Source organism: Staurois parvus, unplaced genomic scaffold, assembly GCF_062004578.1.
Source record: "Staurois parvus isolate SC_StPar_1 unplaced genomic scaffold, SC_StPar_1.0 ptg001825l, whole genome shotgun sequence".
NCBI lineage: Eukaryota > Metazoa > Chordata > Amphibia > Anura > Ranidae > Staurois > Staurois parvus.
The window spans coordinates 87738-112433 of NW_028319621.1; the positions used below are offsets into that span (position 1 = coordinate 87738).

The following is a 24696-nucleotide window of genomic DNA, read 5'->3' on the forward strand; positions in this document are numbered from 1 at the left end:
CATGGCCGTCAATGAGCACCTACCATTGGTTTTTGGTGGGACGGCCCTGGTATTGCGATCCCGCTACTTGTAGTTTCTGCCTTCTTGGTTAGCTGGACGTATATTTTCCCGTGATCTTTGGAGACAAGGCAATGGTACAAATCATCGTACTTAATTTCCAGGAAGATGGCTTCCCGGTCCACATACTCGCCCCACTTCAGGAAGTAGACAGTTTTGGAGGAGATCAGCACACAGTAACTGTCTATATGTTCCACGGCAATAAAGCTGAGAAAGGACAAAAAGAGATGAAAATGGAATGTTTACAATGAAAAGACTTTCAGTTATCTTTACTACAGACAATCGAATCACGACTTCCACATTCACAGATGGAAAAGGTCGTCTATAAACCGTTACTGGACCTATTGCTCATTACAGTTCTTCAACAAGGTGTAGTAGATTGTAGTTGTGATCGTTCTTTGGAAGCAGATTTGTTAAGGTCCACCACCAGTTCCTATAGGTGGAGGTGTACACTCCTGACAGTCATTCTACACTATATGGTCAAAGGTTTGTGGACACCTGACCATGACACCTCCTGTGTATGAGCTTACTGGTCATCCCATTCCAAAACCATGGCCTTAATATGCGCCTTCCCCCAATCATCATTAACATGGATCCCCATTTTGAAAAAGCGGGGAGGTTGTCATAGCTGCAAAGGCTTTCCACAAGATTTGTGAAGTCAGGTACTGATGGTGGATGAGAAGACCTGGCTCACCATCGGAGTTCCAATTCATTCCAAAGATGTTCTGTAGGTTGAGGTCGGGGCTCTGTACAGGACACTGGAGTTCCTCCACACCAAACTCGTCATCCATGTCTTTATGGAGCTGGCTTTGTACACAGGGGACAGTCATGGGGGGACAAAAAAGGATCTTCACCAAACTGTTACCACAAGGCTGGAAGACCACAATCATCTACAATGTCTTTGTATGATGGAGGATTACTAGGACCCTTCAGGTACTGAGTATGGATGAGAAGATCTGGCTCACCATCAATGTTCCAATTTATCCCATAGGTGTTCAGCAAAGGTGAGGTTAGGGCTCTTGAGTTCCTCTACTCTTCTAGGAAGACTTTCCATACGACTGTGGAGGGTGTCTATGGCAATTTTGTCAATTTTTAGAGATCAGGTGTTCAGTAGGGTTGAGGTCAAGTCTCTGGAGTTCCTCCACACCAAACTGGTCAACCATGTCTTTATGGAGCTGGTTTTGTACACAGGGGACAGTCATGGGGGGACAGAAAAGGGTCTTCACCAAACTGGTCATCCATGTCTTTATGGAGCTGGCTTTGTACACAGGGGGGCAGTCATGGGGGAACAGAAAAGGGTCTTCACCAAACTGGTCATCCATGTCTTTATGGAGCTGGCTTTGTACACAGGGGGTCAGTCATGGGGGAACAGAAAAGGGTCTTCACCAAATTGTTACCACAGGGATGGAAGAGCACAATTGTCTCCAATATCTTTGTATGATGGAGGATTACCAGGACCCTTCACTGGGGACACCTGAACTCCATCATTGGAGGGAGGATCACATACATTTTCTACAGATGACACCACTGGCAGATGATGTGAGCTTCATCAAGATGTGAAGTCGAAGTGACAGCACCCCACAAGGCGTCATGGGCCGATGACTCTGGGAGTACCTGTAGAAGTCCTGGCAGGGATTTTGTGACTTTTACCATATAGGTAGGTGTGATGGTTAGATGTCCACAAATCTATGGCCTTATAGTGAGTGTTACGCAACCTTTTTTATGCACATTGCCTTTGTGTGTTATTGAGCCCTAAGATATATTAGGGGATCAAACAGATCTACAAGTCATGAGGGGGGAGGGGATATTGCTTACTCAAATTTTTATCAGTCATGACATCAACATTGCTGTTTTTCCAGGTTACAAAGGACTAGGAGAGGGGGAGGTGGTAGAACCATGGAACACACCATATAGTCAGAGATTCTGCATCAAGGACAAAAATTGAAGATATCAGTGAGCAAGCATTAGGAGATCAGGACAGTCTGGCAATCTACTGCTCATTAGTGTCTTTAGAAGACCCTATGGTTGGCCCAAAGACCGAATATGTCCTCATTACTAGCCTTGGTTTATAAAGGGTCCAACTGGTACCAATGTTCTACCTGAAAGGGGAGACTAGATGTCTGTGTAGTGACTTGACAGAAAACTGTGTGGAATGTTTACCGTATAAAATATTTATTATTCATCAACAATCCACCAGATGGACCATCACACCTCTACTGATTGGAAGACCTTCAATACCCGTCCAGTGCGCCTGACAAACAAGGTCCCAGCCAGTTCCATCATTATTCTGTATGTAGGATTTATCACCAGAGTGAGTAAAAATCCGTCATTCTCATGTCTGAGCACAGGATAAACCTTACAAAGCTTTGATCATCGTCACCGACACAACTCATCCATCGTCACCGACACAACCCATCCATCCTCACCGACACAACTCATCCATCGTCACCGACACAACCCATCCATCCTCACCGACACAACCCATCCATCGTCACCGACACAACCCATCCATCCTCACCGACACAACCCATCCATCGTCACCGACACAACCCATCCATCCTCACCGACACAACCCATCCATCCTCTCCGACACAACCCATCCATCCTCACCGACACAACCCATCCATCGTCACCGACACAACCCATCCATCCTCACAGACACAACCCATCCATCCTCACAGACACAACCCATCCATCCTCACCGACACAACCCATCCATCGTCACCGACACAACCCATCCATCGTCACCGACACAACCCATCCATCGTCACCGACACAACCCATCCATCGTCACCGACACAACCCATCCATCCTCACAGACACAACCCATCCATCCTCACCGACACAACCCATCCATCGTCACCGACACAACTCATCCATCGTCACCGACACAACCCATCCATCCTCACCGACACAACTCATCCATCCTCTCCGACACAACCCATCCATCCTCACCGACACAACTCATCCATCCTCACCGACACAACCCATCCATCCTCACAGACACAACCCATCCATCCTCACCGACACAACCCATCCATCCTCACCGACACAACCCATCCATCCTCTCCGACACAACCCATCCATCCTCTCCGACACAACCCATCCATCCTCACCGACACAACCCATCCATCCTCTCCGACACAACCCATCCATCCTCTCCGACACAACCCATCCATCGTCACCGACACAACCCATCCATCCTCACCGACCCAACCCATCCATCCTCACCGACACAACCCATCCATCGTCACCGACACAACCCATCCATCGTCACCGACACAACCCATCCATCGTCACCGACACAACCCATCCATCCTCTCCGACACAACCCATCCATCGTCACCGACACAACCCATCCATCGTCACCGACACAACCCATCCATCGTCACCGACACAACCCATCCATCGTCACCGACACAACCCATCCATCGTCACCGACACAACCCATCCATCGTCACCGACACAACCCATCCATCCTCACAGACACAACCCATCCATCCTCACCGACACAACCCATCCATCGTCACCGACACAACTCATCCATCGTCACCGACACAACCCATCCATCCTCACCGACACAACTCATCCATCCTCTCCGACACAACCCATCCATCCTCACCGACACAACTCATCCATCCTCACCGACACAACCCATCCATCCTCACAGACACAACCCATCCATCCTCACCGACACAACCCATCCATCCTCACCGACACAACCCATCCATCCTCTCCGACACAACCCATCCATCCTCTCCGACACAACCCATCCATCCTCACCGACACAACCCATCCATCCTCTCCGACACAACCCATCCATCCTCTCCGACACAACCCATCCATCGTCACCGACACAACCCATCCATCCTCACCGACCCAACCCATCCATCCTCACCGACACAACCCATCCATCGTCACCGACACAACCCATCCATCGTCACCGACACAACCCATCCATCGTCACCGACACAACCCATCCATCCTCTCCGACACAACCCATCCATCGTCACCGACACAACCCATCCATCGTCACCGACACAACCCATCCATCGTCACCGACACAACCCATCCATCGTCACCGACACAACCCATCCATCGTCACCGACACAACCCATCCATCGTCACCGACACAACCCATCCATCGTCTCCGACACAACCCATCCATCGTCTCCGACACAACCCATCCATCGTCACCGACACAACCCATCCATCGTCACCGACACAACCCATCCATCCTCTCCGACACAACCCATCCATCGTCACCGACACAACCCATCCATCGTCACCGACACAACCCATCCATCGTCACCGACACAACCCATCCATCGTCTCCGACACAACTCATCCATCCTCTCCGACACAACCCATCCATCCTCTCCGACACAACTCATCCATCCTCTCCGACACAACCCATCCATCCTCTCCGACACAACCCATCCATCGTCACCGACACAACCCATCCATCGTCACCGACACAACCCATCCATCCTCTCCGACACAACTCATCCATCCTCTCCGACACAACCCATCCATCCTCTCCGACACAACCCATCCATCCTCACCTACACAACTCATCCATCCTCTCCGACACAACCCATCCATCGTCTCCGACACAACCCATCCATCGTCACCGACACAACCCATCCATCGTCACCGACACAACCCATCCATCGTCACCGACACAACCCATCCATCGTCTCCGACACAACCCATCCATCCTCTCCGACACAACTCATCCATCCTCTCCGACACAACCCATCCATCCTCTCCGACACAACCCATCCATCGTCACCGACACAACCCATCCATCGTCTCCGACACAACTCATCCATCCTCTCCGACACAACCCATCCATCGTCACCGACACAACCCATCCATCGTCACCGACACAACCCATCCATCCTCACAGACACAACTCATCCATCCTCTCCGACACAACCCATCCATCCTCTCCGACACAACCCATCCATCCTCTCCGACACAACCCATCCATCGTCACCGACCCAACCCATCCATCCTCACAGACACAACTCATCCATCCTCTCCGACACAACCCATCCATCGTCTCCGACACAACCCATCCATCGTCACCGACACAACCCATCCATCGTCTCCGACACAACCCATCCATCCTCTCCGACACAACTCATCCATCCTCTCCGACACAACCCATCCATCCTCTCCGACACAACCCATCCATCGTCACCGACACAACCCATCCATCCTCTCCGACACAACTCATCCATCCTCTCCGACACAACCCATCCATCCTCTCCGACACAACCCATCCATCGTCACCGACACAACCCATCCATCCTCACCGACACAACTCATCCATCCTCTCCGACACAACCCATCCATCGTCACCGACACATCTCATCCATCGTCTCCGACACAACCCATCCATCCTCACCGACACAACCCATCCATCGTCTCCGACACAACCCATCCATCGTCACCGACACAACCCATCCATCGTCTCCGACACAACCCATCCATCCTCACCGACACAACCCATCCATCGTCTCCGACACAACCCATCCATCCTCACCGACACAACCCATCCATCGTCTCCGACACAACCCATCCATCCTCACCGACACAACCCATCCATCCTCACCGACACAACTCATCCATCCTCTCCGACACAACCCATCCATCCTCACCGACACAACTCATCCATCCTCTCCGACACAACCCATCCATCCTCTCCGACACAACCCATCCATCGTCACCGACACAACCCATCCATCGTCACCGACACAACCCATCCATCGTCACCGACACATCTCATCCATCGTCACCGACACAACCCATCCATCGTCACATCTCATCCATCGACACAACCCATCCATCGTCACATCTCATCCATCGACACATCTCATCCATCGTCACCGACACATCCCATCCATCGTCACCGACACAACCCATCCATCGTCACCGACACAACCCATCCATCGTCACCGACACAACCCATCCATCGTCACCGACACATCTCATCCATCGTCACCGACACAACCCATCCATCGTCACATCTCATCCATCGTCACATCTCATCCATCGTCACATCCCATCCATCGTCACATCCCATCCATCGTCACATCCCATCCATCGTCACATCCCATCCATCATCACATCTCATCCATCGTCACATCTCATCCATCGTCACCGACACATCTCATCCATCGTCACATCCCATCCATCGTCACATCTCATCCATCGTCACCGACACAACCCATCCATCGTCACATCTCATCCATCGTCACCGACACAACCCATCCATCATCACATCTCATCCATCGTCACATCTCATCCATCGTCACCGACACATCTCATCCATCGTCACATCTCATCCATCGTCACATCCCATCCATCGTCACATCTCATCCATCGTCACATCCCATCCATCGTCACATCCCATCCATCGTCACATCCCATCCATCGTCACATCTCATCCATCGTCACATCTCATCCATCGTCACCGACACATCTCATCCATCGTCACCGACACAACCCATCCATCGTCACATCTCATCCATCGTCACCGACACAACCCATCCATCATCACATCTCATCCATCGTCACATCTCATCCATCGTCACCGACACAACCCATCCATCGTCACATCTCATCCATCGTCACATCTCATCCATCGTCACATCCCATCCATCGTCACATCCCATCCATCGTCACATCCCATCCATCGTCACATCTCATCCATCGTCACATCTCATCCATCGTCACCGACACATCTCATCCATCGTCACATCCCATCCATCGTCACATCTCATCCATCGTCACCGACACAACCCATCCATCGTCACATCTCATCCATCGTCACCGACACAACCCATCCATCATCACATCTCATCCATCGTCACCGACACAACCCATCCATCATCACATCTCATCCATCGTCACCGACACAACCCATCCATCATCACATCTCATCCATCGTCACATCTCATCCATCGTCACCGACACAACCCATCCATCGTCACATCTCATCCATCGTCACATCCCATCCATCGTCACATCCCATCCATCGTCACATCTCATCCATCGTCACATCCCATCCATCGTCACATCCCATCCATCGTCACATCCCATCCATCGTCACATCTCATCCATCGTCACATCCCATCCATCGTCACATCCCATCCATCGTCACATCTCATCCATCGTCACATCCCATCCATCGTCACATCCCATCCATCGTCACAACCCATCCATCGTCACATCCCATCCATCGTCACATCTCATCCATCGTCACCGACACATCCCATCCATCGTCACATCCCATCCATCGTCACATCTCATCCATCGTCACCGACACATCTCATCCATCGTCACCGACACATCTCATCCATCGTCACCGACACATCTCATCCATCGTCACATCTCATCCATCGTCACCGACACAACCCATCCATCGTCACATCTCATCCATCGTCACCGACACATCTCATCCATCGTCACATCTCATCCATCGTCACCGACACATCTCATCCATCGTCACATCTCATCCATCGTCACCGACACAACCCATCCATCGTCACATCTCATCCATCGTCACATCTCATCCATCGTCACATCTCATCCATCGTCACCGACACAACCCATCCATCGTCACATCTCATCCATCGTCACATCTCATCCATCGTCACATCTCATCCATCGTCACCGACACAACCCATCCATCATCACATCTCATCCATCGTCACCGACACTTACAACTCATCCTGGATGTTGTCTGTCAGTCTGAATAGTTGTTCTTGTCCCTCAGCCTGGATATCGGAGTATCTGGGAAGAAGTCCCTGGGGACTGGTGCAGCACCGCGGTCTCCTCACCCTCTGAACCTGCATCCTGGAAGACAGTCCCAGAGAAGATTTACATCATGAAAACTCCTCCAAACAAAACAATCATCATCAGCCCTGACAGCTAAATACAGCGCATGGGGTCACTTCGCTGCCATTCAGGCAGGAAAAGGGACGGGGAGTGATTTCTGTGCTTTCAGCCAAACACATTCAGGGTTCCCCAACATTTATATACCTGGGCATTTATACACCTGGGCATTTATATACAGCACCTGGGCATTTATATACAGCACCTGGGCGTTTATACAACTGGGCATTTATATACAGTACCTGGGCATTTATATTCTTGGTCATTGATATACAGTACCTGGGTATTTATATACAGTATCTGGGCATTGATATACAGTACCTGGGCATTTATATTCTTGGACATTGATATACAGTACCTGGGCATTTATATTCTTGGACATTTATATACATTACCTGGGCATTTATATTCTTGGACATTTATATACATTACCTGGACATTTATATTCTTGGACATTGATATACAGTACCTGGGCATTTATATACAGTACCTGGACATTTATATTCTTGGACATTGATATACAGTACCTGGGCATTTATATTCTTGGACATTTATATACATTACCTGGGCATTTATATTCTTGGACATTTATATACATTACCTGGGCATTTATATTCTTGGACATTGATATACAGTACCTGGGCATTTATATTCTTGGACATTTATATACATTACCTGGGCATTTATATTCTTGGACATTTATATACATTACCTGGGCATTTATATTCTTGGACATTGATATACATTACCTGGGCATTTATATACAGTACCTGGGCATTTATATTATATAAGTATTTATATACCTTGACATTTCAGTACAGTACCTGAGTATTACATACCTAATTATATCTATACCCCGGTATTTATACAGCAGATGCTGTTCCCAGCCGGTACATACAGTGAAGGTTACCAGAAGGTCCTGGATGAAGGTTTGCTGATCACAGGACGAGGCTAAACACCTACAGACCCCTCATGGATATAGAGACCTCCTCAGCCTTCCCTCCTCTATAGTCCCCTGTGGCTGGCATTTCTATGCTGCAAGCCCGGCTTCCCTGCAAGCCCGGCTTCCCTGCTGTGCGCTGAATCTGATTTCCATCATACGGACAGGAGCTGAATATCTTATGAATGTTACCAGCAGGATGGATCTATCAGGTACCTGAGCTAAATGAAATCCCCGTTCTTCTCCCTCTTCTACTTGCAGAGCCTCCAGGATGGATCATGGTCTGTGCTGGTGCTGACCAATCAGAATCCTTCTGATCTGTCCCAGAAGCCCTGCTAAAAGAAGAAGAATGGGGACTCCATATCCCCCGACTGCTGCATTGGCTGCATGGTCATTGACAGCTCAGCACCCACAGAGGTAAGTACAACAGGGACCAGGGGTGGAGTACAGGGTTAGATCACCTTTTATTTTTTTCTGAAAAGGTGAGTTTATATCTTATAGACCTCGGCAAGGATGACCTCACCTCATTCTACCCTCCCATCCTGCAGCCTCCTGGGACATGCTCCACATCCCTGCATGACCAGTCACCCTGGACCATGTGCACTGGGGAGCCGGCTGTGATTCTTCAGGAACTTAGAGCCGGCTCCCATAGAAGAATCGGCTGAGGGAAGGCAGGCTCCATGGGCTGGTAAGTACCTTTTTTTGAAGCCACCAGCTACAGTATTTTTTAAATATTGAGTGAATTTCCTCTTTGTTATTCATGGTCATCACTTTTTGGTAGAGTTGGGAAGTCTCAGAACCTCTGGCAAGTTTTTATTGCTCTTGGTCTGCCTGTCGTCACATTTCATTGCTGCCGGTGTCCCCATTGAGGACAAAACTTTCATTTCCTGTTCTGGTGACCCCACTCAAGAAAAACCTGACAGTGGTTTCTAAACCTTCCACGTTCTAATCAAAAGTCAAATACCAAAAAGAATTTTGCCTGGAGCCGGCACACAGCCACAGCCAATGAGTGCTGATGCTGAGGTGGACACATTTCATTCTTCTGATGACGGGTCTGCTTCAACCTACAACAGGCCATGGAGCCAGGCTATAAAACCAGATCCATCTGACACTTATTCAGCTGAATGGTTTCCATCACTGGCAAGAGAAACACGTCTCCATATGAAAATGACATCCATCTAGTGGGAAATGGAGAACAAAGGGGGCCATGGATTATTTTCATTGAAATCTACCTCTCTGGCTTGCACCACGTTACCAGTTTAGGAGAAAATGCAATAAAATATCTGCTGCATATGGATTCCAGTTCTCGGGTCTCCAGGAACGTTTAGTTCTAAGTATAAAGGAATGTATACAGAGGAAGTGGGGAGAGGGGGAACCGGCCCTCAGAACAAAGATGCTTCTGTCGCCGGCAACACGGGTAGCAGAACGTTCAACTTGGTAATAGAGTCCTTCCAGCGTCAGGAGGATTTGCACCTCAACCATACTGTCCAAGTGTGAGAATGAATAGTATGGACAGGCAGTCCTTCAAGGCTTGCCAGACGGCTCTGTTTGGTCTGGATGGCAAGTCACATTCCTCCCAACTCGCTAGATTTTTTTTTTCTTTTTTATAACTACAGTCTGTTCCACTGTCTCAAGTTTCTTTCTGTAAATAATAAGAACCTCTTATGAATCTAAAAAGCAGAGCTAAGCCTGGTGAGGCCCACATCTGTGTTACATTAAAACCTGCACTCAATAGATTTTTTGATTCTTTTTTAATGAGTACACAAAGGCAACACAAGACAGAAATGCTCCAATGTCTCCCAGTCACAGCAGGGAGGAGTGCGGCTCGAGGAAGAGACAAAAAGGAACTGTGGCCGGTGTCAGAAAGTTCAAGTGTGAGTACAGGTCCTCAGTGTGAAGGGAAAAAATAAAGCCTGCCATCTAGGACAGGAGAGAAGACCATACAGAAGGTACAAAGGTGACCAAAGATTGCCAGGCTGAGTTCAGGTCCTCAGTGTGAAGGGAAAAAATAAAGCCTGCCATCTAGGACAGGAGAGAAGACCATACAGAAGGTACAAAGGTGACCAAAGATTGCCAGGCTGAGTTCAGGTCCTCAGTGTGAAGGGAAAAAATAAAGCCTGCCATCTAGGACAGGAGAGAAGACCATACAGAAGGTACAAAGGTGACCAAAGATTGCCAGGCTGAGTTCAGGTCCTCAGTGTGAAGGGAAAAAATAAAGCCTGCCATCTAGGACAGGAGAGAAGACCATACAGAAGGTACAAAGGTGACCAAAGATTGCCAATCTGAGCTCAGGTCCTAAGTGTGAAGGGAAAAAATAAAGCCTGCCATCTAGGACAGGAGAGAAGACCATACAGAAGGTACAAAGGTGACCAAAGATTGCCAGGCTGAGTTCAGGTCCTCAGTGTGAAGGGAAAAAATAAAGCCTGCCATCTAGGACAGGAGAGAAGACCCTACAGAAGGTACAAAGGTGACCAAAGATTGCCAGGCTGAGTTCAGGTCCTCAGTGTGAAGGGAAAAAATAAAGCCTGCCATCTAGGACAGGAGAGAAGACCATACAGAAGGTACAAAGGTGACCAAAGATTGCCAATCGGAGCTCAGGTCCTCAGTGTGAAGGGAAAAAATAAAGCCTTCCATCTAGGACAGGAGAAAAGACCATACAGAAGGTACTAAGGTGACCAAAGATTGCCAGGCTGAGCTCAGGTCCTCAGTGAGAAGAAATAATATACAGGCCTCCATCTGGGACATCCCATCACAGGATCGAAGACCATACAGAAGGTACTAAGGTAACCAAAGATTGCCAGACTGAGTTTATATTTTTCCTTCACACTGAGGACCTAAACTCAGTCTGGCAATCTTTGGTTACCTTAGTACCTTCTGTATGATCTTTTCTCCTGCCAAGGGATGTCCCAGGTGGAGGCCTCTATATTTTCCCTTCACACTGAGGACCTGAACTTAGTCTGGCAAATTTTGGTTACCTTAGTACCTTCTATATGGTCTTCTCTCCTGGGACGGGATGTCCTAGATGGAGGACTCTATATTTTTCCTTCACACTGAGGACCTAGAGGCCTCCATCTAGGACATCCCATCCCAGGAGTGAAGACCATACAGAAGGTACTAAGGTAACCAAAGATTGCCAGACTGAGTTCAGGTCCTCAGTGTGAAGGAAAAATATAGAGGCCTCCATCTAGGACATCCCATCCCAGGAGAGAAGACCATATAAAAGGTACTAAGGTAACCAAAATTTGCCAGACTAAGTTCAGGTCCTCAGTGTGAAGGGAAAATATAGAGGCCTCCATCTGGGACATCCCTTGGCAGGAGAAAAGACCATACAGAAGGTACTAAGGTAACCAAAGATTGCCAGACTGAATTCAGGTCCTCAGTGTGAAGGAATAATATAGAGGCCTCCATCTAGGACATCTTGTTGCCGTAGAGAAGACCATACAGGAAATACTAAGGTGACCAAAGATGGCCAGAATTCCTGCTTACAATGACTGGAGGTAATAATTCTGCCCATCTTGGCCTGAATTGCATACCACCAGGAACCGCTTGAGTTTACCCAACATCAGCTGGCCATACTCGAGCCAAATTTCATTAGCAATTTTTCACTTTAAGAATGTTTATTCATTTTTCCAATGGTTATTGGGGTCAAACCAACTTAAGTTTTCAACCGAAATGATGAGAAAATTCGAAGGCGCTGGATGGAACATTTTTCTTGAAAAAAAAAATTTCTAACAGCAAACTTGGTTTTCATTCAGGAAAGTCCCTTCATTCCAAAACTGAATGTTAAAAGCAAACAAAATTTTAGCCAGAGTTTTAAAAACGCACAAAGATATCATATGACAGAAAATCAATCTGAGATTATTTTGAATGAATGGTCGAGGCAGAAAGCCAAAGATGAACCTCCATAACCTGAGTCTGGGGGCCAATTAGAGCGAATGTTATCATGTTCAGTGATCCCTCTCTACCCAACAGCACTATCACTGTGTACATGACATGTCTGTTACCAGGCCGCAAAGCCTAGCTGATCAACTTGCACCTTCTTTATTTTCTCTTCATATGTATGTCAATCTACACTTATATGTGTGTCATTTGCACTTGAATTGTAGGGTGTGGGTCTACCATGAAGTCTATGGGAAGGGAGTGTGTTCCTTGGGTTTCTTCTTCTCCTTGGGGCTCTCTCTTTGGGACAGCCTCTGACCCAGTACTCGGGTTCAGCTGATCATGAGGAGCGAGGTCTGCTGGGTCTTTTGGACCTAAGTGCACCTCCTCATCAGAAGTCTTGTGCCCCAGGGGGTCTCTTCAGTAGAGGACCATATGACACACCCTAAGTGCACATTTTTGTGATCGCAAACCCTTTTTTGATGTTCTGTTTTTGCAAACCGCACTGCATACATCACCTAATATACACGAGGATAAAGAATCTCAAAAACCAAAAAGGACAAGTGATCTGATGAACTGAAATAAAGAGAAAATAAATGAATGTCAAATATTTCTCTTTTTATCCCTTTGACCTCATTATCCAGATACAGTAAGTGGAACATCAGAGGAGTCCACGGAGCCGTCTGATTGACCCAGGCTCAGAGGAGTCCACGGAGCCGTCAGATTGACCCAGGCTCAGAGGAGTCCACGGAGCCACCTGATTGACCCAGGCTCAGAGGAGTCCACGGAGCCGTCTGATTTGACCCAGGCTCAGAGGAATCCACGGAGCCGTCTGATTGACCCAGGCTCAGAGGAGTCCACGGAGCCGTCTGACTGACCCAGGCTCAGAGGAGTCCACGGAGCCGTCTGACTGACCCAGGCTCAGAGGAGTCCACGGAGCCGTCTGACTGACCCAGGCTCAGAGGAGTCCACGGAGCCGTCTGACTGACCCAGGCTCAGAGGAGTCCACGGAGCCGTCTGACTGACCCAGGCTCAGAGGAGTCCACGGAGCCGTCTGACTGACCCAGGCTCAGAGGAGTCCACGGAGCCGTCTGACTGACCCAGGCTCAGAGGAGTCCACGGAGCCGTCTGACTGACCCAGGCTCAGAGGAGTCCACGGAGCCGTCTGAGTGACCCAGGCTCAGAGGAGTCCACGGAGCCGTCTGACTGACCCAGGCTCAGAGGAGTCCACGGAGCCGTCTGACTGACCCAGGCTCAGAGGAGTCCACGGAGCCGTCTGACTGACCCAGGCTCAGAGGAGTCCACGGAGCCGTCTGACTGACCCAGGCTCAGAGGAGTCCACGGAGCCGTCTGACTGACCCAGGCTCAGAGGAGTCCACGGAGCCGTCTGACTGACCCAGGCTCAGAGGAGTCCACGGAGCCGTCTGACTGACCCAGGCTCAGAGGAGTCCACGGAGCCGTCTGATTGACCCAGGCTCAGAGGAGTCCACGGAGCCGTCTGATTGACCCAGGCTCAGAGGAGTCCACGGAGCCGTCTGATTGACCCAGGCTCAGAGGACTCCACGGAGCCGTCTGACTGACCCAGGCTCAGAGGAGTCCACGGAGCCGTCTGACTGACCCAGGCTCAGAGGAGTCCATGGAGCCGCCTGAAGGACCCAGGCTCAGAGGAGTCCATGGAGCCGCCTGAATGACCCAGGCTCAGAGGAGTCCATGGAGCCGCCTGAATGACCCAGTCTCAGAGGAGTCCATGGAGCCGCCTGAATGACCCAGTCTCAGAGGAGTCCATGGAGCCGCCTGAATGACCCAGGCTCCTATTGTTATTCACTCATTAATGATTAAAAGCAAAAGTGGTGCTTGGGAGAAGATAAAGTAGGTGTTGGAGGGAGATCTTTGACAAATTAATGGAAGCTTATCTTGAAATTTCCATTTTAACAGCCTTTATAATGTCAACTTGAAAGTAATGAGCAGCTGGGCTGAGTGCAGAGATTGTGGCCAGTCTCTTGGAGATGCTGATGAACACAAAGCACACCAACCCTCCAGCTGTAGAAAACACGATATTTGTAGCTGAACACATCAAATGAAAATATATCTACACAATTCTGGATATTTCACCTCATTTCTGTACTTCTATTACTTCCTAAATGGAATTCCAAAGCTAACTAGAGGGAAATCTTACATTCAAGAGATATCTCACTATATTGTGGATGGGGGGTGACCTGGCGGCAGACCTTTGATAGAACCTCAATAAACAATCACCCCAATATCCTTGCTACAGTCAGCCAGATGTGCAGCTCCTCACGGTATACAGATGCTGGAGGTATACATTTTACACCTCCAGGATTTGTAGTTTTCCCCTTTAGGATACATGTATGGATGTATCCAATTATACGAGGAGCTTTCAAGTCAACCGGGACTTTTCATTTTCTGGGTATAGAAAGGGATGCTAGCGTGGCGGTACTACACGTAGTAGTAACCAGGAAGTGTGTCCTATTACCGATAGGCGGGGCACATGTGGCGGGCCAGTCCAGAGACCGTTAATCAAGATGGCAGACAACAGTGTTAGTGCGTGCGTGGAGCAGCGTGTGGCGATGGTGTTTCTTGTGAACGAACGTGTAAAACCCGCGAATATCTACAGAAGACTTCAAGCATGGGACGGTGATGAGATGCTCAGCTGCAGTAAGATGTTTGAATGATCTAAACATTTCAAAGATGGTGGTCTGTCCATCAGTGACAATCCCGGCCGTGGCGGTTCCCAAACCACAGCAAGTCATTCCTGTGAACATGCAGTGTGTGGAACGCCTGATCCTGGATCATCGATCGTGAAATGGCACCAGAGGTTCTGTGGGAACCGTGAACGCAATGATGAGGAGGTGAAGGCGGCTGTCCTAAGATGGTTGAGGTGTCCTGACAAATCTTTCTATGCCGGAACTTTCCAGGCCTTAGTTACATCCTGGGATAAGTGTATAAATGTAGCAGGGGAGAATGGCGAAAAATAAATGCAGTTTCCACCCATTGAAATTTGTTCTTTTATTATATAAACTCAAAAGTCCCGGTTTGACTTGAACGGCCCTCGTAAACTGATTATGAAGTAGTTGGTGAACATTCTCAGGGACCAACAGTTGTTCAATAATAAATAATGCAACCCCTTTTTTCCCCCTGAAGTCAGTGAATCTGTTGAAGACTGAACGGCCCAACTGACATGCCAGTTGCCATGATTGAAATTGGTATACGGTTACGTAAAATGGCAATGCCATCCAATATGTGGTTGGGGACAAGATTCTGAATTGAAACTAGTTTGCACAAACTTATGGTTCCCTTTCAGGGAGTGCGAGACGCTTGATGGCCTTGATGCCTATTGAACACGTCTACCATCCTCGACAACTCCAATGCCAAGTTTTTAAAGATTTGGGAACCGTGGTTGTCCTATGCCTTTCCTACCCTCCTACCACATAGTGTGGGACCACCGATGATTGGCCCCCTGATGATCTCAAGACCCTATCCCCCTTTTGGCCTTGCCTCTTCTTCCCTGTTTACTCTCTCTTGATGGGACTCTGTTCGTCTTTCGGTCTCTACATGGGCCTATCGCCCAGTTGTCTGTTACTCAGTGTGTCCAGGTTTGCGATTAGCCACGTGGAGCTTTCCTGGACCTCCCCTTCATGGTGTTCCCCTTCATGGTGTTCCCCTTCATGGTGTTCCAATTCATTTTAGCTGAAAACTAATGCTGATTTTCTTTCTTCGCACCATATTTTAGGTTTATTGTACTTATGCCGGTAATTCTATCCCCTGCGTGGGCGGATTTGGTGCTTCCTTTGTTACTTTTTATAAATGAATAAAACAGAAACAAGTTTGCTGCATCTTCTGAGGACGGAGTTGGAGAAATATTCTCGCAGGTGTTCCCATTGCTGACCACTTTCCATAGATATTGGAAATCCAAATGATGGCGTCGTGCTTCTCTGATTGACTCGCCGTAAAGTAGAACTGCAAGAACGCGATCCCCCCCCAGTGTGGTTTATTGGGAAGGGGGGGGAGGCAAGACTCCTGTTGGGAGCCCCCATCACTGGATTTTCTTGGAGATATAAGAAGCTGGCAGGCAATTTTGCCCATAACTGCCCTAATGGAAATATATTCTGGATTGGGTTGTTCTGTAAAAGAAATCAGACAATTGGAGGAAAGGTTAAGTTCCTTCAGTATTGTGAACCCATCGGCTGGTCCAGGATGTATGAGCACAGCTCCTTTCCAGGGTACTCTGGGCCTAGCGATGCTTCCAGGACATCTGCACTCTCTCTCCTCGGGGGGGGGGGAAAGTGGTTGGTTCAGGATGAGGTCACCGGAGTGTCCCTTCTTATTGCTCTTTAATCCGGTTGACATGTTTCGCTATTGTTTCTGGCAATTAACCCGGTTATCCAACAAAGGCATATTTGACCTCCTATCGTAAGCCTGTTGAGTCATTGAAGTTCAGGGGGGAGTGAAGGAGCAGAAGCAGCAAATCTGCAATACGACACATTCAATGTCTGTTTATGAGACGCATGTCTACAACTGTTTTCTCATATCTAATTAAACCCAAAAAGATTCACTGAGCAGGGTATGGTTGGTGAAAGGACCCTTCCCTTTATATGGGGAGAAGGCTGGAGACACAAAAATCTGGGAAACAACAAGACAACCAAAACTGAGAAATGCCCTCAACTTTTTTGGCACCTTGCTGACTTAGCAGTTATTAGTAGAGGTCTTATAAGTGCCGTAGAATATCTGTTGATCCTGCCAGTATCTACCGCTTTCTGCACACAGGTGACCACGCAATCTACAGTCTCCTGTTGTGTTGTCAGTCCAGTGTGCCCACCCCCACTCTGGGACTGCAACCAGCTTGTGACATCACAGGTATCCATCATACCTCTCAGCACCCATCATACCTCCAGGCATCCATCATACATCTTGGCATTCATCATATCTCCCAACATCTATCATATCTCCCAACATCCATCACACCTCCCGGCATCCACCACACCTCCTGGAATCCATCATACCTCCCGGCATTCATCAGGCGTCCACCACACCTCCCGGCGTCCACCACACCTCCAGGCATCCACCACACCTCCTGGAATCCATCATACCTCCTGGCATTCATCAGGCGTCCACCACACCTCCCGGCATCCACCACACCTCCTGGAATCGATCATATCTCCTGACGTCCACCGCACCTCCCGGCATCCACCACACCTCCCGGAATCCACCACACCTCCCGGCGTCCACCACACCTCCCGGCGTCCACCACACCTCCCGGCGTCCACCACACCTCCCGGCGTCCACCACACCTCCTGGAAGCCATCATACCTCCTGGAATCCATCATACCTTCCGACGTCCACCACACCTCCCGGCGTCCACCACACCTCCTGGAATCCATCATACCTCCTGGAATCCATCATACCTCCTGACGTCCACCACACCTCCCGGCGTCCACCACACCTCCTGGAATCGATCATACCTCCCGACGTCCACCACACCTCACGGCATCTATCACACCTCTCAGAATCCATTATATCTCCCAGCAACCATCATACTTCTTGGAATTCATCATACCTCCCGGCGTCCACCACACCTCCCGGCGTCCACCACACCTCCCGGCGTCCACCACACCTCCTGGCATTTATCACACCTCTCAGAATCCATCACACACTCCGGCATCCATAATACTTCTTGGAATCCATCACACCTCCCAGCATCCATCATACCTCCCTGTGTCCACCACACCTCCCGGAATCCATCATACCTCCTGGCATCTATCACAGCTCTCAGAATCCATCACACCTCCCGGCATCCAGCACACCTCCCGGCATCCAGCACACCTCCCGGCATCCAGCACACCTCCCGGCATCCAGCACACCTCCCGGCATCCAGCACACCTCCCGGCATCCAGCACACCTCCTGGCCTGCTCTGAAGGCTTTGACTTTCTGCTGAAGATGACAGCGGTGGTGGCCAGATGCTGTGGCTTTCACTCTGCCTCCAGCCCTGGAGCACAACATGGAAGACTGAGGTTTGTGGTCACATGATCAGTACCTGTTCTTTATTTATCGAGGTTTCTTGTAGGAAATGAGCGGAATTTGTATTTCCGGGGACAGAAGTACAGTGTAAGTATGTCCGGCACGGTTCCTCCTGAGATACATACACAGAGGTCAGGTGTGAAGCACATTGAAGGAGCTTGGTTGGGTTTAGATCCATGGAGAGGGGCGGTAATGGAATGTTGAAGACCTCCAGCAACATTGCACCAAAGGAGAAAATAACCTCATAACCCGATTACTACTTCCCCCAAGCAACTGAGGTCAGCAGTGTCTGGGGGAGGGGGTGCTCTATGAATGGGGTCTCCTCACCTCACACCTTTGGTACCCTATTGCAGCTTTTCTATGTAAGAAGACCTCTCTGTCTGGATTATCAAACATCTGAGGCTGCCATGACTTCTTCATCTAAAGATTGTGATCTCACATCTGTTGGCACTACTCATCTGGCCAATGTCGGGGGGGCAATGTGTTGGGGGGTCAGAATACCTGCTGTGACCCCAATTGTTCCCCGTTCTGATCTCTACAGAAGTCACCTGTAGCTGAATCATGAACAGAACGCTTGGCCCCGCCGTGGGCCCTGAGGTTGGGCAGATTGTACGTCTGGATGACCTCCAATGTCTGTTGCCAACATTCGATTGTTTTCCTTGCATGGTTGAAGTATAAGGAAGTCCTCTCCGAGGCCCGCAGTCCTGCTGCAAGAAGTGGGAGGAGTTATGCAAATATCAAAATGCCTTGATGGGCGGGTGTCAGTCTGGAAGAGTGGGTGTTCCTAGGCAGGCTGCATTTACATAGTGATGCTGAGCCTCCAATGAATGAAAAGGACAGTCAGGCTGTGGAGAAAAAGCGCTAGATGATGCTGGGCGTCCTCCACTCAGGAAATGAGGCGGGCTCTAATGAATGAAAGGGCGGGACCAGAGACAAGCTGGGATAAAATAGCTAGATGATGCTGGGCGTCCTCCAGCCAGGAAATGGGGCGGAGCTCTATCTGACTTGCTGCAGCTTCTAATGCACATTGTGAGATGCTCCCAGTGTGCAGTGACATCAGAGGAAGACATTCCAGTCCAGGGGAGGAGCCGGTACACCTGTGCAAGACTGAAGGGGAGGAGCAGGTACACCTGTGCAAGACTGAAGGGGAGGAGCCGGTACACCTGTGCAAGACTGAAGGGGAGGGGCCGATACACCTGTGCAAGACTGAAGGGGAGGAGCCAGTACACCTGTGCAAGACTGAAGGGGAGGAGCCGCTACACCTGTGCAAGACTGAAGGGGAGGAGCCGCTACACCTGTGCAAGACTGAAGGGGAGGAGCCGCTACACCTGTGCAAGACTGAAGGGGAGGAGCCGGTACACCTGTGCAAGACTGAAGGGGAGGAGCCGATACACCTGTGCAGGACTGAAGGGGAGGAGCCGATACACCTGTGCAGGACTGAAGGGGAGGAGCCGATACACCTGTGCAAGACTGAAGGGGAGGGGCCGGTACACCTGTGCAAGACTGAAGGGGAGGAACCGGTACACCTGTGCAAGACTGAAGGGGAGGAGCCGGTACACCTGTGCAAGACTGAAGGGGAGGAGCCGGTACACCTGTGCAAGACTGAAGGGGAGGAGCCGGTACACCTGTGCAAGACTGAAGGGGAGGAGCCAGTACACCTGTGCAAGACTGAAGGGGAGGAGCCGATACACCTGTGCAAGACTGAAGGGGAGGGGCCGATACACCTGTGCAAGACTGAAGGGGAGGAGCCGATATACTTGTGCAAGACTGGAGGGGAGGAGCCGATACACCTGTGCAAGACTGAAGGGGAGGAGCCGATACACCTGTGCAAGACTGAAGGGGAGGAGCCGTTACACTTGTGCAAGACTGGAGGGGAGGAGCCGATACACCTGTGCAAGACTGAAGGGGAGGAGCCGATACACCTGTGCAAGACTGAAGGGGAGGAGCCGATATACTTGTGCAAGACTGAAGGGGAGGAGCCGTTACACTTGTGCAAGACTGAAGGGGAGGAGCCGATACACCTGTGCAAGACTGAAGGGGAGGAGCCGATACACCTGTGCAAGACTGAAGGGGAGGAGCAGGTACACCTGTGCAAGACTGAAGGGGAGGAGCCGATACACCTGTGCAAGACTGAAGGGGAGGAGTCAGTAGGTGGGAGTGGGGGCTGGGGGTCAGATTAAAGCGGAACTCCAGGTAAAGGGCCTCAGTGAGGACACTTGTTTGGTTTTATCTGCTGAATGATTTGTTATTCTGCCCGGCCGGTTTTCTGACTCCTATACCTCTGCCAAGCAGTGCAGCCAGGATGGGGACAGCACTTCAATAGACCGCTACCTGCAGCCTGAGTCATTACCTGCTCTCTCTGATCCTCCTGTCAGCACGTGTAAATGCAGCACACCTGATTGGCTGCTGTTGTTGCCCCTCCCTCTCTCAGTCTGCTGTGCAGAGGATGATATGAACACAGATTCAGGTTCTTACAATAGCTGCATGTAAATTGTAGAGATACATGTGAATGAAAACACAACTGCATGAAGTGGGGGTTATGTCTGCATGGAGTTGGGCTGATGGGGTGAAGTAGGATTTATGTCTGCATGGAGTTTGGCTGACGGAGTGAAGTGGTTTTTGTCTGCATGGAGTTGGGCTGATGGGGTGAAGTAGGATTTATGTCTGCATGGAGTTGGGCTGATGGAATGAAGTGGTTTATGTCTGCATGGAATTTGGCTGATGGGGTGAAGTGGTTTATGTCTGCATGGAGTTGGGCTGATGGGGTGAAGTAGGATTTATGTCTGCATGGAGTTTGGCTGACGGAGTGAAGTGGTTTATGCCTGCATGGAGTTTGGCTGATGGAGTGAAGTGGTTTATGTCTGCATGGAGTTTGGCTGACGGAGTGAAGTGGTTTATCCCTGCATGGAGTTTGGCTGATGGATCTAAGTGGTTTATGTCTGCATGGAGTTTGGCTGGTGGAGTGAAGTGGTTTATGTCTGCATGGAGTTTGGCTGATGGAATGAAGTGGTTTATCCCTGCATGGAGTTTGACTGATGAACAGATCTTGCAGAAGAATATATTGTACCGGCTCTAGAAGTTTCTGCTGCCAGCAAGGTTTAGGCGGGGGCAGCAATGGGGATGGCGGTGTCCCCGGCCGCGGTGCGTTGTTCCGGAGTCACGCGGCGAGATTCATGTAAATGGCGCGGAGGTCGCCGGTCCTGCGGTGAGCCGAGTTCCTCCAGAAAACGTTTTCCTCCATGACGGCTCCCAGAGAACCGCAGAGAATAACCCGACGCATCTCTTGGCTGCCTAACGGCGAGAAATTGGAAAAATCATTGTTGGCGGGCGGCGAGGAGCGCGGCAGATCTGGAACGCACCCCTGTGATTGGTCTGCCAGTAATTGGAAGGACGGGGGGGGGTAAAGCTCCAGTGTACATTACAGCCAGCGTGAGGGGGTTAATAGCTCGGCCTCAACTCTCCATAAACTTTCGCCCTCGGGATGTGTACTTGTTGGCGGCGGGACAAGTTCTGCGCTGTAATACACGCCTTCACCGTACGGTTCAACTGTCGGTCAGACTCAGGAGCTGGCAGCCAGCCAGACCACAATCAACGTGACATCCCCCCCCCACTCAGATCATCCCTCCATTCACAGCTCTCCGCTTCCATCTGATGCTGGAGGGCAACAATGCTGCAGGGGGGGGATGGGAGCTGCAGACGCCGGCCCGTGCGGGTCTCCTGTCCTTCGGGGCAGTAAGTGAGCGGCCCATTCTGTTCACTGGATTTATTGGGGTGATGAAGAGTTCAGAACCAGAGCAAGAGGGAGGGACAAGGGGAAAGGGCAAGGACAAGGGGGAAAGGGCAAGGACAAGGGGGAAAGGGCGGGACAAGGGGGAAAGGGCGGGACAAGGGGGAAAGGGCGGGACAAGGGGGAAAGGGCAAGGACAAGGGGGAAAGGGCAAGGACAAGGGGGAAAGGGCGGGACAAGGGGGAAAGGGCGGGACAAGGGGGAAAGGGCGGGGACAAGGGGGAAAGGGCGGGACAAGGGGGAAAGGGCGGGACAAGGGGGAAAGGGCAAGGACAAGGGGGAAAGGGCAAGGACAAGGGGGAAAGGGCAAGGACAAGGGGGAAAGGGCGGGACAAGGGGGAAAGGGCGGGACAAGGGGGAAAGGGCGGGGACAAGGGGGAAAGGGCGGGGACAAGGGGGAAAGGGCAGGGACAAGGGGGAAAGGGCGGGACAAGGGGGAAAGGGCGGGACAAGGGGGAAAGGGCGGGGACAAGGGGAAAGGGCAGGGACAAGGGGGAAAGGGCGGAACAAGGGGGAAAGGGCGGAACAAGGGGGAAAGGGCGGAAAAAGGGAGGGACAAGGGGAAAGGGGGGGGGGAAAGGGGGGGAAAACGGAGGGACAAGGGGAAAGGGGGGGAAAAGGGAGGGACAAGGGGAAAAGGGCGGGACAAGGGGGAAAGGGCAGGGACAAGGGGGAAAGGGGGGGAAAAGGGGAAAGGGCAGGGACAAGGGGGAAAGGGCAGGGACAAGGGGGAAAGGGCAGGGACAAGGGGGAAAGGGCGGAACAAGGGGAAAGGGGGGAAAAGGGAGGGACAAGGGGGAAAGGGCGGGACAAGGGGGAAAGGGCGGGACAAGGGGGAAAGGGCGGGACAAGGGGGAAAGGGCGGGACAAGGGGGAAAAGGGAAGGGACAAGGGGGAAAAGGGAAGGGACAAGAGGGAAAAGGGCAGGGATAAGGGGGAAAGGGCAGGGACAAGGGGGAAAAGGGGAAAGGGCAGGGACAAGGGGGAAAAGGGGAAAGGGCAGGGACAAGGGGGAAAAGGGGAAAGGGCAGGGACAAGGGGGAAAAGGGGAAAGGGCAGGGACAAGGGGGAAAAGGGGAAAGGGCAGGGACAAGGGGGAAAGGTCGGGACAAGGGGGAAAGGTCGGGACAAGGGGGAAAGGTCGGGACAAGGGGGAAAAGGGCGGGGCAAGGGGGAAAAGGGCGGGACAAGGGGGAAAAGGGCGGAACAAGGGGGAAAAGGGCAGAGACAAGGGGGAAAAGGGCAGAGACAAGGGGGTAAAGGGCAGGGACAAGGGGGTAAAGGGCAGGGACAAGGGGGTAAAGGGCAGGGACAAGGGGGTAAAGGGCAGGGACAAGGGGGAAAAGGGCAGGGACAAGGGGGAAAAGGGCAGGGACAAGGGGGAAAAGGGCGGGGCATGGGGAAAAAAAGGGAGGAGGGGGGGGGATTAAACAGAAGTAAATCTATTAGTTCCACAATCTGCCCGGCCCGGGGCTCCTCCTCCTGGTTATGGGGCAGATATTTCCATCTCCCAGCCAGGCTTCCCGATATAACAGCCCTCACTACTGTCAGTCACATGATATTGCATGTGGTATGTTTGTTCTTCCCCTGTGTGGGTTAATACACTTGGAGTCTGTATACTCAACGTCATAAAAAAATAAAAACCCAAAATACAAAAAAAATGGATGTTTGTTGATTGGCCCCCAGAGGCAGCTGTTAGTGGCTCAGTGGCTCCCACTGACACCAATGATGGGACGCTATTCCTCCCACTGACACCAATGATGGGACGCTATTCCTCCCACTGACACCAATGATGGGGCACTATTCCTCCACTGACACCAATGATGGGGCACTATTCCTCCCACTGACACCAATGATGGGACACTATACCTCCCACTGACACCAATGATGGGGCACTATTCCTCCCACTAACACCAATGATGGGGCGCTATTCCTCCCACTAATACCAATGATGGGGCACTATTCCTCCCGCTGACACCAATGATGGGACACTATTCCTCCCACTAATACCAATGATGGGGCACTATTCCTCCCACTGACACCAATGATGGGGCACTATTCCTCCCGCTGACACCAATGATGGGGCAC

General features: G+C 50.7%; 1 protein-coding gene across 1 annotated transcript in view; it reads right to left on the bottom strand.

Moving 5' to 3' along the window:
* LOC149434130 (intermembrane lipid transfer protein VPS13D-like) overlaps positions 1 to 24696 on the bottom strand; it is a 126731-nt gene that overhangs the window by 4966 nt on the left and 97069 nt on the right. The window contains exons 7-8 of the mRNA XM_089664073.1: positions 7795 to 7926; positions 24 to 264 (exon numbers count right to left, since the gene is read on the bottom strand). Of these exons, the coding sequence (XP_089520199.1) occupies positions 24 to 264; positions 7795 to 7926 (373 nt within the window). The remainder of the gene's footprint in view (positions 1 to 23; positions 265 to 7794; positions 7927 to 24696) is intronic.